Below are 14,439 nucleotides of genomic sequence, written 5' to 3'. Positions count from 1 at the left end.
CAATCTCAAATAGTGATAAAAATTTTCGTTTTAAGTAGTTTCTGCCTCAATCTTTGAGATTTCAAGCTTTAAAGTAACTGTTGTTTCCTCAAGAAACCGCATGTGTTTAGAAACCTTAGAAATTCAATTTCTCTGCACGTCAACATTGAAGCAAATGAAATAATTAGTCTCCTTTTTCTTCCAGGTCATCGCAGTAAATTCAATCGGTACACCTTAAATCAACATGATGAAAACAGTGACCGAATTGGAATTTGGTACAGGCCAGGTGACAAGGAAGAAGGTGCATATTGCATTGCGTGCAGTATAACCATACACTGTTCCCACCACGAAGCCGCAGCAGTCAAAAGGTATGCTCAGTGCAAGAGGCACACAAAGCTTTGAAAAGCTTTGTATGGGCCTGATGGAAAACTGAAGCGGCAACCAACTGTTCAGCCAGTGGTCGACTTTTCTGGATCAAGCAGCACCTGGTCTACGCCGACGCAGTAACTGCCAGTGAAACACGTTTTGTTTCGACTATAAAACTGAACTACCGTACGGCTGCGCGGACACAGTAGGACCACTGTATTATGCAATGTTTCTACACTCCAAAATAGAAAAATACTTTTCGTGCTGCACGAAGAAGACATTTTACATCGTCTCGGACGGCCTCGGTACTTACTTTGAAGGCTTTGTCTTGAAAGAACTTGATCAGACTGCTGTATTTTGCAGCATAGTTGTGGATGAGACAACCCTGCCAGAGTTGTGTTGTCAGCAACTCGATGTTCTTGTTCGTTTCCTTTCAGGTGTCCAGAAGGAAGTCATTGTGCAACATTTGCAACCATTTCGCTTTGGAAGTGCAACTGCGGATATCCTTTTCGACTGTGTAAATGAGGCGCTCGAGAACATTCTTCGCAGAGGCGTTCAACAAATTCTTGGAAGATTTCACAGAATAAGGACCTTTCATGGAATGTCTGTGTCTTTGCTGGCCGACCTCAACGTGGAATGTTCTCAGAACTGGAAAGCAAGTGTTGAAATTGTTGCTGACACTGAGGCGGCCATGGTGTCGTGGAGCACAGATGAAAAGGGCTTCCCACTTGGGGCAAGAACATTTTACGTCAAGTGTGCTAAGCACCTTCTAAAGCAACTCCGTCTTTAAGCCATGCTCTTATACACATGTCTTGTCAGCTGCCTCAGTTTCTGAATGTTCGAGAAAGTCCTTCACACAGCTTGCTAAATAAAAACCTCAAGTTATCGCTCCAAGTGACAGGGTATCGCTCTTGGATGAAGTGACAGAATTCAGCTTGGAGCCATTACCTGAGCATTTGAATGGACGGCTGGATTAGTACTGGCAAAATGTGTTTGAGTGCAAGAATGCCAATAATCAAATAAAATATCCGTTCCTAACGAAGCTTGTGCAGGCTCTACTCTCCTTTCCACTTGGGAATGCAGATGTTGAACGTGGCTTCAGCCAGAATAACAAGGTCCTTCACGATATCTAGTCTGTCTCTTCAGATTATTAATGGTATACGCTACACGCTAGCATTTCCACAGAGGTATCGGAATGGCCCTTGCAAATTGGTCATCGGCACATACGTTGTCAGAGGTGTAAGAAATGCGTCAAAACACAATTCGGAACGCACCGCAAAAAAAAAAGAAGAAAGGCTCTTAAACGGCTGTGCACTGGTCATGAACAATCTTCAACACCAAGCAAATCTGAAGCACAGGCACGACACGAAGCTGTGGATACAGAGCGCATGCTTCAAAATGCTGAAATTATATTTGAGAGGGGGTTGAAGATGAAAAATTTCAGTGATATTCAGAGTGCACAAGCTTTGTTCATGCAAGTGGGCGAGAAAATAGCGGCTGTTGTGAACCAGTTAGAGTTGGTGAATTAGGCAAAGAAAAAGCAGGGCAGTCCACACTAAAGTGTACCCATACTAATATACTTGAGTTGAAATTGAAGCACATTACAAGTCAGCTTTGCTAGATCTTGTGCTTTGTAAGGCCTTATTGGTGTTCTTTTTGTGCTGTGCTGGTACAAAAAAAGAAAAGCAGGGATATGTCCTGGGCTTTCATTTTTGTAAAAGCATGTTCTTACGTAAATGATTTTGCGCGACAAAAAAAAACTTCGTCTTCTCTCACGTCCGTGTCGTTTTTTTTTTTTTTTGTCGCGCAATATCATTTAAGTAATGGATTACCAACTTGCCCGGAATGCTGCTCTCAATGAGTTCTTAAGAACAGGCACATGCTGCAATTTCTGTTAATTTCCTAATATACATAGACCTTGTGATAGTTTGTGTTGAACTAATAGCATAAATCTCCCTTGTCATCCTGCTATGGGAGATTGTGGAGGACTACGAAATTGCAAAATTATGAAAACCTGCGTGAGCACCACGAGTGTCGCTATCTGAAAAGGAGATACGATTCCCCGGTTTATCTTTGTAAACATCGCAGTATATGTTTTCACCATGCCTTGCAAACGTGTACGGTTCATCGACATGCACCACTGAATGTTTTTTGCCATGAGGTTTGTTTCCGCTCGTACGGCATATATTTACCAATGGGTGCGAAAATAAAATCTATAGTTGAAAGTGAAGCACTGCCTCTGTGTACCTGTTTCTTTCTACGTCCTCGTTCTGTCGCGCTTATACACTATATCATGGATTCCAACTAACTAGCCCACCAACGTGTTTTAAACAAGTGGGGAGTTATCTCTGAACCACGTCACCCTCTCACGAGAAAAGAAAACGGTGTTTTATACTATCGCCGCCCTCCATCTCACCTCGTCAGGAAAGTTAAGATGTTATGTCCGATGTCTTCTTCAGACTGGTTGTCGATATGTCAAGCTGAAGGCCTTTCGCGTGGCAACACACATTCCTCTCGTTATTTCTCTGGCTTGACTTGGTGAGACCTCTGGTATCAGAAATTCTTCGTTCGTTTTATCACACGCCCCGAAACGATTGAAACATTTCTTGGCGTTCAGGAACGTGCGTTGATGCTTTACAACGCCTAATTTTATACACGAAATTTTACAAATTAAGCGTAGACATAAAGACATATGCCCGTCGTTCAACGCGTAATATATATTTATATAGCTAACCGAGGCCCCAGCATGTCTGTAAAACACCTAACGATGTGGTCATGTATTGCATAAGCAAATTCTGACCATTTTGAATTTCTTTTGCTTTCTAAATCTCGCATGTCTTGACCCTCGTAATGATGATTCACGTTCGAAAAGTGGTATGCGTGCGAGAACGCTTCCACACATATTTTTCGACTCCTAAGTGGACTGTCCGCGGTCGGAGTCTTATCACGTGCGAGCTCTAAGAGTCTTGCCGTTTCAGTTACGATTTCTGATTTCTAAGCCGCAGATAGCCACCTTGGTTTAGCGGTGTTTCACCATACCACAGCATCAATCCGGCGTGAGAAAACCTTCGGCAAAGAATACAATAGGCCTAGTTAGATAACAACGCCAGAGTAAGCGATAGACGAGTGACCTTCGAAACGAGCTAGAAAGCCTGTGACTACGCAAATCGCGCAGGCTGGTAACATCGCTGAGCACGTGCCACTCGCGCACTTCTAGGCCATCACTTTCACTGCACGTGCGGTGCTCATAACTAGAACAGCCCTAGAATTTTGGGTATTAAAGCAATAGCTGCATGGTCTCCGTCAACAATACGGTCACTCAGGAACATCATTGATTACTGGCGTTGTTTATGACATCCGTGGAAAAACGTTTCCTTTCGAGCAATGAATTCTTCGCGAAGACGCGTGCGCGACATATTAACGCACGCTCTTTTTTTTTAACAGGATAATTCCGAAACTTTTCCGCGGCGACGTGGAGTACTATGAGTGGCGCAGTGGTTGACACATTTGTTTTATTTCAGTTTATGTTTTATTTGTCGTGAACCGCAGGTAGGGGTCCTTCCGATGTTAACCTCCTCAAGAAAAGTTACTATCTCTGCTCACCGTCTTCTGGCTCCGCGTTGGCACTGTGGTTTCGTACACGTCTTCTCCGGCTTTGCACTACCTACCTACATACTGCATCAATTTCTTTCAATGTGATCGTGTGACGCGGAGCTACCGAGACGGCATGCGCATATTTCTTGTCGTCTGCAGGACATTCACGCCCACGGAGTGCCTGTCAGACAGCAACCAAATAGAATATTTCATGACCAGGAATAAATAAATGAAAAATAAATAAACAAAACCAACCACATGCTCGTTTTGTTTATCGGCTAGGATTCGAAGTTATTGAAGCCTGACAAAAATAAACTGCACGAAGTGGCACAGCGCAGACATACTCATAAATCTTCATGGAAGCAGTGCGCTGTTAACTCGCCGTGAACGCGCTGTGCAACATAGGGCGGTAAACTATCAAAAGTGCATTCTAGTAATTTCAGTGCGTAGTAATTCTTAGTTTACATGGGTTCAGGGAAATCTGGCACTCAGATCTCTCATCTATTGGGTGAATTCATTTGTGATGTAACCCCTAGATTTTGCTATTGAATTTACTACAGGGAACTCTGGCACTCCTACATTTCAGATGTCGCAGGAAGGACTAGTAGCATGCGTGCAGCTGTCTGCGCGTCTGTAGCTCCAGATGATTTTATACATTTAGTTTATTGCTGCTAATCTGTCTTTATTGGCCCAAATTTTCCAGCGAATTATCTTTCTACGTGCGTTAAGGCAATAACAATTAGTCGCTACGCGTATACATAATGAGTGCGAATTGTGGCATTCACAAACGAATATTTTGTCCAGTATGATTGCTGAACGTGATCAATTTTACGAAGTCATGACGTTGCAGAGTGACTATGCTGAGGAAGATTTGTGGCCGCGATCCCTTGCTTGTCATAATTCATTTGCCGGCCTAACTACTATACCTGCAGATGTCGGAGAGTCTAGTGCAAGACATACATATAAGCATTTTTGAAGCACGCACTGTGCTAGAAGCATGGCCTCCAAGATCTACCACGCCATGGTGTAGCAACAAGTTAGTAAAGCAATGAAGGAGGCTAGTTGGTAAACGTTCATGATTATATTGCGCTTAGTGTTACACTGACGATTTTAAGTGAAGGATAGTACGTGGACGTACGTAGCGTAGAGGTACCGTAGAGGTAACAACAGGTGTAGGGAAGCTGAAAGTCGTGTCCTTCGCCTTGTCTTGTCGCATGGTCAAGCTGAAAGTCTGCCTGACCTTACTAACCATCGTGGAACAACAGGTTAGTAAGGCATAGAAGGGGGCTAGCTGGTGAACGTTCATGATTATATTGGGCTTACTGTTAACTGACCATTTGAAGTAAAGGACAGGACGTGGACGTACGTAGCGTAGAGGTAGCGTAGAGGTAACAACAGGTGTAGGGAAGCTGAAAGTCGTGTCTCTCGTCTTGTCGCATGGTCAGGCTGAAAGTCTGCCTGACCTTTCTAACCATCGTGGAACAACACGTTAGTGAAGCAATGAAGGGGGCTAGCTGGTGAAAGTTCATGATTATATTGGGCTTACTGTTACACTGACAATTTGAAGTGAAGGACAGGACGCGGACGTACGTAGCGTAGAGGTACCGTAGAGGTAACAAAAGGTGTAGGGAAGCTAAAAGTCGTGTCTGTCGTCTTGTCGCATGGTCAGGCTGAAAGTCTGCCTGGCGAGTGAACTTGCACATGGCCGTACGCCACAGCGCACGCAAGTCTCGTAGTACAAAACAGTAAATCTAAAGAAATAAGGGTCCAAGCTGCATTTCTTAGCAGATGTATACAGAATAGCAACGAATAGCGCGCAGTGGACGAGACAGTAAAATCCCGACACACACGTTTCGTCCTCTGAGGGCTATTCATTGCTATTCATATCATGCACCAACAAGCCCGAATAGCTACGCGGCTCAAGTACTGAGAAGCTCGTGCTTGATCATCCTGCTCCGATTCCTGCTCAACATTTATTTGACAGTCTTACCGTTCTAACTATTGCTGTCAGAGATACTGCGACGTTCAAAAACATTTGTTTGGCCATCCATGAAAATCGTTCCCCTAAAGGTCCCCTTTCTGTATTTATTATATCATCAAGTGGAACGGGCTTACGACACATAACTATTCCGTAATATGGAAAAAACGTGCTTAGCTTTTACGTGCAGAAACCACAATCTCATTATGAGGCGGGCATTAGTGTAGGGGCCCCACATTAATTTTAACCACCTGGAGTTATTTCACGTGATCTCAACACGGGGTACATGGGCGCTATTGTATTTCGCCCTTGCATTAACCAGGCTATGTAATGGAGCGGACCGCTGAAACAATAAATATAATCTCAGGTGGGGAGATGCTTTCTCTTCGTGCAGGCCACACGAAAAAAAGGAACCTTCGATACGGGAAAATTTGGTGTACGAAAGAGCAATCCGCTGCTGGATTGTACTGCGAAATAGGAAAAAGGTTGAGAAAGCGTCGTATACCAGATAGCGAAAGAATTTAGCGCAGCGTCCACACTCTTTCTCAGAGAAATCAAGAATGCGGCGTCATAGCATGTGTTTGACGCCAAAAAAGGATATTGAGAGAGAGAATATCGCCTTTAGAATTTTCGATGAGTTCGCTTTGGTATGGTGGGGGTTAACTGCACTGAGTTCACGGCATCTCATCAGTGGCGTGTTTGAAAAAAAAAAGACACAAAAGAAAAAAAAAACGAATAACTCTAACTGAATGTCTTGGGTACTTTCGTATGTAAGTACACAGCACTTGCAATCCTGTGGGATTGTCGAGCAGCCATCCCGCCATGCTGTAGGGTGTCTATGAAATAACTAATTATTATGTTTGGCCAGTAAGTATATAGACCTAAACAGGTGTTCGATGACTTCATTTTGAGCCCTCTAGTAAGCCTCTTGCTGATACTGCACATTAACGCATACCTAATTCTGTTCCGAATTTATCATGTCTGAACACATCATTAGGTAACAAATTTATTGCAACTTTATTTGCTATCAGCGCCCGAATTGGGAAAATGGTGAAGATGATTACATGTGCGTTTGAAGCTGCTGTAGACAATTCTTTGGAGCTCCACTGAAAGACTATGCTTTCTTGCTAATAACATGATGCAGGAGACGGTGAAGATTGCGACATATTGTGTCACCGCAAGAGCAAACAAGAAGACTTGAGAAATTAGTGGCTCCTCTATCAGAATGAGTCGACGCAAAGAAAAATACTGGCGAACGAAATACAAAATAGTTGGTTGATAGAGACGTTTGATGTTTATTGAATTATTGATAGAGACGAAGCTGCAAAAAGCTGTACAAACAGTTTGACTAGCCCTCTTCTCCTGTCTGGATACAGAAAGAGGTACACAAGAAAGATGATAAAAGCTATACTCCCAAGTACAAGTGTAAAGTCCAGATATGCATTCTATGGAAAGGGAGGTTGTGGCTAAAGGAACCTCCTGCGATCTCTTGGGTTTCGCTGGACGCAAGTTAGACGGAGCCGCAAGATTTTCATGGAAGGACACCTGACGTATTTCATGATTTCGGCTCTTTTCGCGGCAAAATACGTCGGGTGTCGACAAGAGAAGCAGCAGAGTACGCCCCTCCCTCACGCCAACGTTGCTGCTGTGTGTGCTGCGCGGAAGTGCACTTGAGTGAGCGCACTTGAGTGAACGCAGCCAGCGGAGATCGGCGCGCTCATCGTTGCTTCAACATCTGACGCATCTTCTTTCACTGGCTTGACGGCGCGCTTTCCCAGAAAGTAAACGCATTCCATTCGGTGCCTCTCGACTAGATAGTACGAAAATGTGGGCTTCTCGCAAATGAATTAATGGTGCAATTACGCTCCGCCACCTATACGCCGAAGCGATTGATGGAGGTGCGTCGATGTTGCAGTGGCTGTTCGCACAATTGACATTTGTGAACACGCCGAAGTCCAAACTGCCTTTCACAAAAATAAAGGAAATATGATGTAACCCGAAGGAGCGTATCAGAACGGTTTCCCGACATTTAGCTCCGCCGATGACTCTGGAAGTCAACTACAGCTTCCATTGATTATTCTCGACCGTTTGCTTCTGTCCCTCAGCAGCAGTTTCTTCTTGACGCTTCTTGAGAAGACTGTGATTTAATCATACCGCTATGCAGACCACAAATAAAAGCTTGGAAATTAGTAGCTCGTGCAGAAGGCGTCGCGTTAGGTGTTCTGGCACTGCATATGCTGAAATCATACTCTGTCGCAGGCGTACACAGTTAAAATTGGATGCCAATTCGTCTACAATAAGTAGTGAATGGTGTAGGTTGTGTTCTGCACAAACATCATGGAGAATCTACGCGCAGGAGCTAACTTCAATGGCAATCTGCACCTGCACGGCGGATTGCTCGCTTTTCTAAAGAAACGGGGGTTTAGAAGTTGCAGTAGGCGTTCAATATATTACGGTGGAGAGGTTATAGTAGAATGTGCGTAAAGCGCCCAAGAATTGGCCTGGAGGATCGCCGAAATCAACATACAACGTGCGGAATAAGCACCAGCTGTGTGCAGTCAGTGGCGAATGTTACTGTAACAGAAATGGCTCAAGATTGCCTTTTCTTGGCGTTGTGATACTCTTTAAAAAGATTTGTGAGGGAAGCACGAAAAGTATGGCAATTTATGTAACATGTCTTTTATCTTCTCCTTACCATTAGCTTGTTTTTATGTAGTGTTACAGAAGGAATTCTTCGATAGTATATTTGATTAAAGGAGTGACTTATACTGCCCTCACAACAGCTGCTGTTTTGTAGTACGAAAACGTCGAATGCTGCGATGGCGGTTATAAGAGATCACATGCGTACAGATAAGAAAACTACGCAGAATTATAGCAGAATAAATAAGATGGGACTATGGGCAAGACATCCGGTGCGAAGACTGCGAGCATTGCGCGACACATCCATGTAGGCAATGTACGATTTTATATAGTAATAGTGTGAGTGGGGTTACTTGTCCTGATGGCATCTGTATCTTAATAAGAAACTAATACGGACTGACTCGCCTATACTTGCGTTGCTTAGCTGGTGAAGTTGGACGTAGATGCTAACTCAGGATAGTAAAGAGACGATCTAATCTCACTTCGCTCGTAGCAGTGACGAAACATCTTGCCTTTGCTATATGGGCACCAATTCTATTAAAATAAAGAAAAATTCCCTGTTCTTTGGTGAAGAGAAATAAGACACTATTAAAATAAAATAACCTGTTTTCTTCTATTCCAAGAAATTTACAGAAGGAAAAGTAAAAAAATCATCTGTATTTGTTGTATCTTATTGGCTCGGCTTCAGTTTACCTGACATAGCAAAAATCTTTTTATCGTTAAGATTCTACAGGCCAGACAGGCCACCATGGGAATCTGAACCTCGCTACGTTTAACGCTAGAACGTTATCTAGCAAGGCGCGTCTAGCAATGCTATTGGAGGAACTAGAGGGCAGTGAATGGGATATAAAAGGGCTCAGTGAAGTTAGGAGGACAAATGAAGGATATACAGTGCTAAAGAGGTGGCACGTCCTGTGCTACCGGGGCTTATCAGAGAGACGAAAACTAGGAGTCAGATTCCTGATTAATAAGAATGTAGCTGGTAACATACAGGCATTCTGTAGCATTAACGAGAGGTTGGCAGGTATTGCTGTGAAACTTAATAAGAGGTACCAATTGAAGGTCGTACAGGCGTACGCTCCTACATCCAGTCATGATGACCAGGAAGTCGAAAGCTTCCATGAAGACGTAGAATAGGCGATGGATATCGTCAAAACAAAATACACTGTACTGATGGGCGACTTCAATGCCAAGGTAGGCAAGAAGCAGGCTCGAGACGAGGCAGTGGGGGAATATGGCATAGGCACTAGGAATAGCAGGGGAGAGTTATTAGTAGGCTTTGCAGAACAGAATAATATGCGGATGATGAATACCTTCTTCCGCAAGCGGGATAGCCGTAAGTGGACGTGGAGGAGCCCGAATGACGAGACTAGAAATGAAACAGACTTTATACTCTGCGCTAACCCTGGCATCATACAAGATGTGGACGTGCACGGCAAGGTGCGCTGCAGGGACCATAGGATGGTAAGAACTCGAATTAGCCTAGACTTGAGGAGGGAAGGGAAGGAACTGGCACATAAAAAGCCGATCAATGAGTTAGAGGTAAGAGGGAAGATAGAGGAATTCCGGATCAAGCTACAGAACAGGTACTCGGCTTTAACTCAGGAAGAGGAAATTAGTGTTGAAACAATGAACGACAATCTTATGGGCATCATTAATGAGTGTGCAGTAGAAGTCGGTGGTAACCCCGTTAGACAGGACACCAGTAAGTTATCGTAGGAGACGAAAGATCCGATCAGGAAACGCCAATGTATGAGAGCCTCTAACCCTACAGGTAGAATAGAACTGGCAGAACTTTCGAAGTTAATCAACAAGCGTAAGACAGCTGACATACGGAACTATAATATGGATAGAATTGAACAGGCTCTCAGGAACGGAGGAAGTCTAAAAGCAGCGAAGAAGAAACTAGGAATTAGCAAGAATCATATGTATGCGTTAAGAGACAAGCCGGCAATATCATCACTAATATGTATGAGATAGTTCAAGTGGCTGAATAGTTCTATACAGATTTGTACAGTACCACTGGCACCCACGACAATAGTGGAAGAAGTAAAGAAAGCTTTACGAGCAATGCAAAGGGGGAAGGCAGCTGGGGAGGATCAGGTAACAGCAGATTTGTTTAAGGATGGTGGGCAGATTGTTCTAGAAAAACTGGCCACCCTGTAAAAGCAATGCCTCATGACCTCGAGCGCACCGGAATCTTGGAAGAACGCTAACATAATCCTAATCCATAAGAAAGGGGACGCCAAAGACTTGAAAAATTATAGACCGATCAGCTTACTGTCCATTGCGTACAAAGTATTTACTAAGGTAATCGCAAACATAATCAGGAACACATTACACTTCCGTCAACCAAAGGACCAGGCAGGATTCCGTAAAGGCTACTCAACAATAGATCATATTCACACCATCAATCAGGTGCCAAAAGTGTGAGGAATATAACCAACACTGATATGTAGCTTTGATTGATTACGAAAAAGCGTTTGATTAAATCGAAACCTCGGCAGTCATGGAGGCATTACGGAATCAGGGTGTAGACGAGCCGTATGTAAAAATAATGAAAGATATCTGTACCGGCTCCACAGCCACCGTAGTCCTCCATAAATAAAGCAAGAAAAGCCCAATAAAGAAAGGTGTCAAGCCGGGAGATATGATATCGCCAATGCCATTCACAGCGTGCTTACACGAGGTATTCAGAGACCTGGATTGGGAGGAATTGGGGATAAGGGTTAATTGAGAATACCTTAGTAACTTGCGATTCGCTGATGATTTTGCCTTGCTTAGTAACTCAGGGGACCAACTGTAATCCATGCTCACTGACATGGAGAAGCAAAGCAGAAGGGTGGGTCTAAAAATTAATCTGCAGAAAACTAAAGTAATGTTTAACAGTCTAGGTAGAGAACAGCAGTTTTCGATAGGTAGCGAGGCACTAGAAGTGGTAAGAGAATACATCTACTTAGGGCTGGTAGTGACCGCGGATCCGGATCATGAGACCCAAAAATTCAGAAGAATAAGAATGGCAGTAGGTTGCCATTATCCCTCAAGAGAAAAGTTTATAACAGCTGTGCCTTACCAGTGCTCACGTACGGGGCAGAAACCTGGAGGCTTACGAAAAGGGTTCTGCCTAAATTGAGGACGACGCTACGAGCTATGGAAAGAAGAACGATGGGCATAACGTTAAGGGATAAGAAAAGAGCAGATTGGGTGAGGGAACAAACGCGGTTTAATGACATCTTAGTTGAAATCAAGAAAAAAAAATCGGCATGGACAGGACATGTAATGAGGAGGGAAGATAACCGACGGTCATTAAGGGTTACGGACTGGGTTCCAAGGGAAGGGAAGGGTGGTAGGGGGCGGCAGAAAATTAGGTAGGCGGATGAGATTAAGAAGTTTGCAGGGACGACATGGCCACAATTTGTACATGACCGGGGTAGTTGGAGAAGTATGGGAGAGGCCTTTGCCTTGCAGTGGGCTTAACCAAGCTGATTATGATGATGATGATGATGTTGATGATTGTAAATTCATGATGTATTTGGTTAATTGAAATAATCGGATGTACAGTATTGTTTAGGCTGTAACTTCTGAATCCCATTTGAAGTCTGGCTAGATATAGATGAGTAAGACATGCTAGGCAAATTTTACATCTGTTTGCACAACACTGTTGTAAAGAGAAGTAAGCGGTCCAGCTTGTAAGTTTAGTACTAAGCACAAAATAATGTAGGATTACCCTTACGGTGGGAAATATTCTGAACAATTTAGCTTGGTGCCCGAACCTACATGTTCAAATGTCTACCGAAAGTACCGTAGTGCGGCATGAAGTTTCTCCTTTTCTCGGATTTTTCGCAATGTGATTCAAGCTCATTATTTTATTTAATGGATGCTTCGTTGAAGCGACAACGGTTGGTGCTTTACAGAGATACTCTTTTTTTTCCTATATGCAGACATAGCAAATATAGAAACCTTCATGGTTCATTATAAATTGTACTGGTCCATGGGCGGCATAAGGATGTGTTACTCGTTAGAACACACACATGCTCGAGTTCCATTGAGTGAGAACCATGGAAACGCTTACAGATACATAACAAACATAGGTTTATTTCCTTCGAAGTGTCACAGCTCCAAGAGAAACGTCCATGCGATGACTTGCGTCGTTGAGACCATCCGTTTAGTTCAAGGGATGTGTTTCTGAAAGTGTATAAAGAAAAGACAGGCACCAATGTAAAAATAAGTCTTAAGCAACGTTAGCTTTTTTTACTGATTTCGCTGAAGAGTACGTCGTCTCACCAAAAGGAGAAAGAGATTAAACATTTTTTTTTACTTTGACACAGATGGGTATCGGTCGTAAAGCGCAGTGGTAGAGCAAACAGAGCATATGGAATTTGGCTTGGAGAAGAGTTGTAAACTCTTTAAACTGTAGTATGTTGGGTCTGTGATAACATGGCCTGTTACAATTCGTTGCAATTATTTCTAAGTCTATTAATGGGATTAACCTGTTTTTGAACCAAATTACTTCTCTTGTAAAAATTTGCAGGATTACAGCATCCACTTAAGGTAATCCGTAAGAATATTGCAAAGTGATGATTTAACTCTTTAGTGACAAAGCGGCAGAACAGTACTCTGAACTGTTTTTTCTGCTTTTTCTTCGCATAAGTGCGGCACACACTTCGAGTGTAATTAGAATGCGAATTGCATTGTCTAATTGATGGAGACGTTTACGCCGTTGCAAGGTTAACCGTGCAATGGAAATCAAAAGCCATGTTACCCTAATAAACTTGAGTTCTCGAGCTAAAAAGCGCGCAGGGCACAACTAAAATCTCCTTTTTGTATGAAGCAGGTTTTCGAAGATCGTGCACGCGATAACTTTGGCCTGAGCGTCGTGAAAATGATAGCAGCCTGGCCTATCTTATCCATCTCCTCCTTTCGGAATGTTTGTAGAATGATTGAGAAAAAAAGAGATCATCTTGCTTACACTTCTTCTTGTGAAGGAGAGCGCCATAGTGGTAGGGGGAGCCGAGGCCATATCCGTAGTTGAGACCGTAGCCCAGGAGGCCGTGACCGTATCCGTAATGGCCGGCACCGTACCCGAGAGAACCTACACCGTATCCATAGGCAGGGACAGCATGAGATACTCCGTAGGAGGCCACGGCTGGAGCAGCGTGGGCCACACCGTAGGAGGCTACTGCGGGCACGGCGTGGTGGACGGCTGTGGTGGCAACGGCTGGGGCAGCGTGGACCGCAGTCACGGCGGGTGCGGCATAAGCAACTCTAGCAACGGCTGGGGCAGCGTGGACAGCGGCATAGGCCGGAGCAGCGTACGCAACTCTAGCAACGGCTGGGGCAGCATGGACAGCGGTATAGGCCGGAGCAGCGTACGCAACCCTGGCGACGGCTGGAGCAGCGTGGACAGCGGTCACAGCGGGAGCAGCGTAAGCGGGAGCAGCGTAGGCAACCCTGGCGACGGCTGGAGCAGCGTAGGCTACCCTAGCCACGGCAGGGGCAGCATAGGCAACCCTGGCGACAGCTGGAGCAGCAGCGTAGGTGGCCACTGCCGGAGCGGCGTGCACTGCGGCCACAGCTGGAGCAGCATGCACAGCAGCCACGGCTGGTGCAGCGTGAACAGCAGTAGCGACAGTGTGGACGGCGGGAGCCGCAACAGCGTAGCTAGCTCTTGGAGCGTATCCGTATCCATAGCCTAGACCGTATCCGCCATAGCCGTAGCCTCCAAGACCGTATCCATGACTGTATCCGCCGAGACCGTATCCAAGGCCGTATCCGCCTAGGCCAGAGTAGCCGACACCATGGCCGAGGGCGTATCCGCCGCCAACGTAACCAGCGAAGGCGCTGGTAGCCAGGGCGAGGAGGATAGCGGCGCGAATCTGCAT

General features: G+C 44.6%; 1 protein-coding gene across 1 annotated transcript; it reads right to left on the bottom strand.

Moving 5' to 3' along the window:
• Positions 1-12,688: 12,688 nt before the first annotated feature.
• LOC142574654 (uncharacterized) lies at positions 12,689-14,439 on the bottom strand. Its single transcript, XM_075683692.1, has 2 exons — positions 13,527-14,439; positions 12,689-12,742 (listed from the first exon to the last, which is right to left on the bottom strand). Coding segments are annotated over exons 1-2 (915 nt in total). The 3' UTR covers positions 12,689-12,740.

This window comes from Dermacentor variabilis, chromosome 3 (genome assembly GCF_050947875.1).
Source record: "Dermacentor variabilis isolate Ectoservices chromosome 3, ASM5094787v1, whole genome shotgun sequence".
In the NCBI taxonomy this organism is placed as follows: Eukaryota; Metazoa; Arthropoda; class Arachnida; order Ixodida; family Ixodidae; genus Dermacentor; species Dermacentor variabilis.
This window is presented reverse-complemented; position numbering and strand designations above follow the sequence as displayed.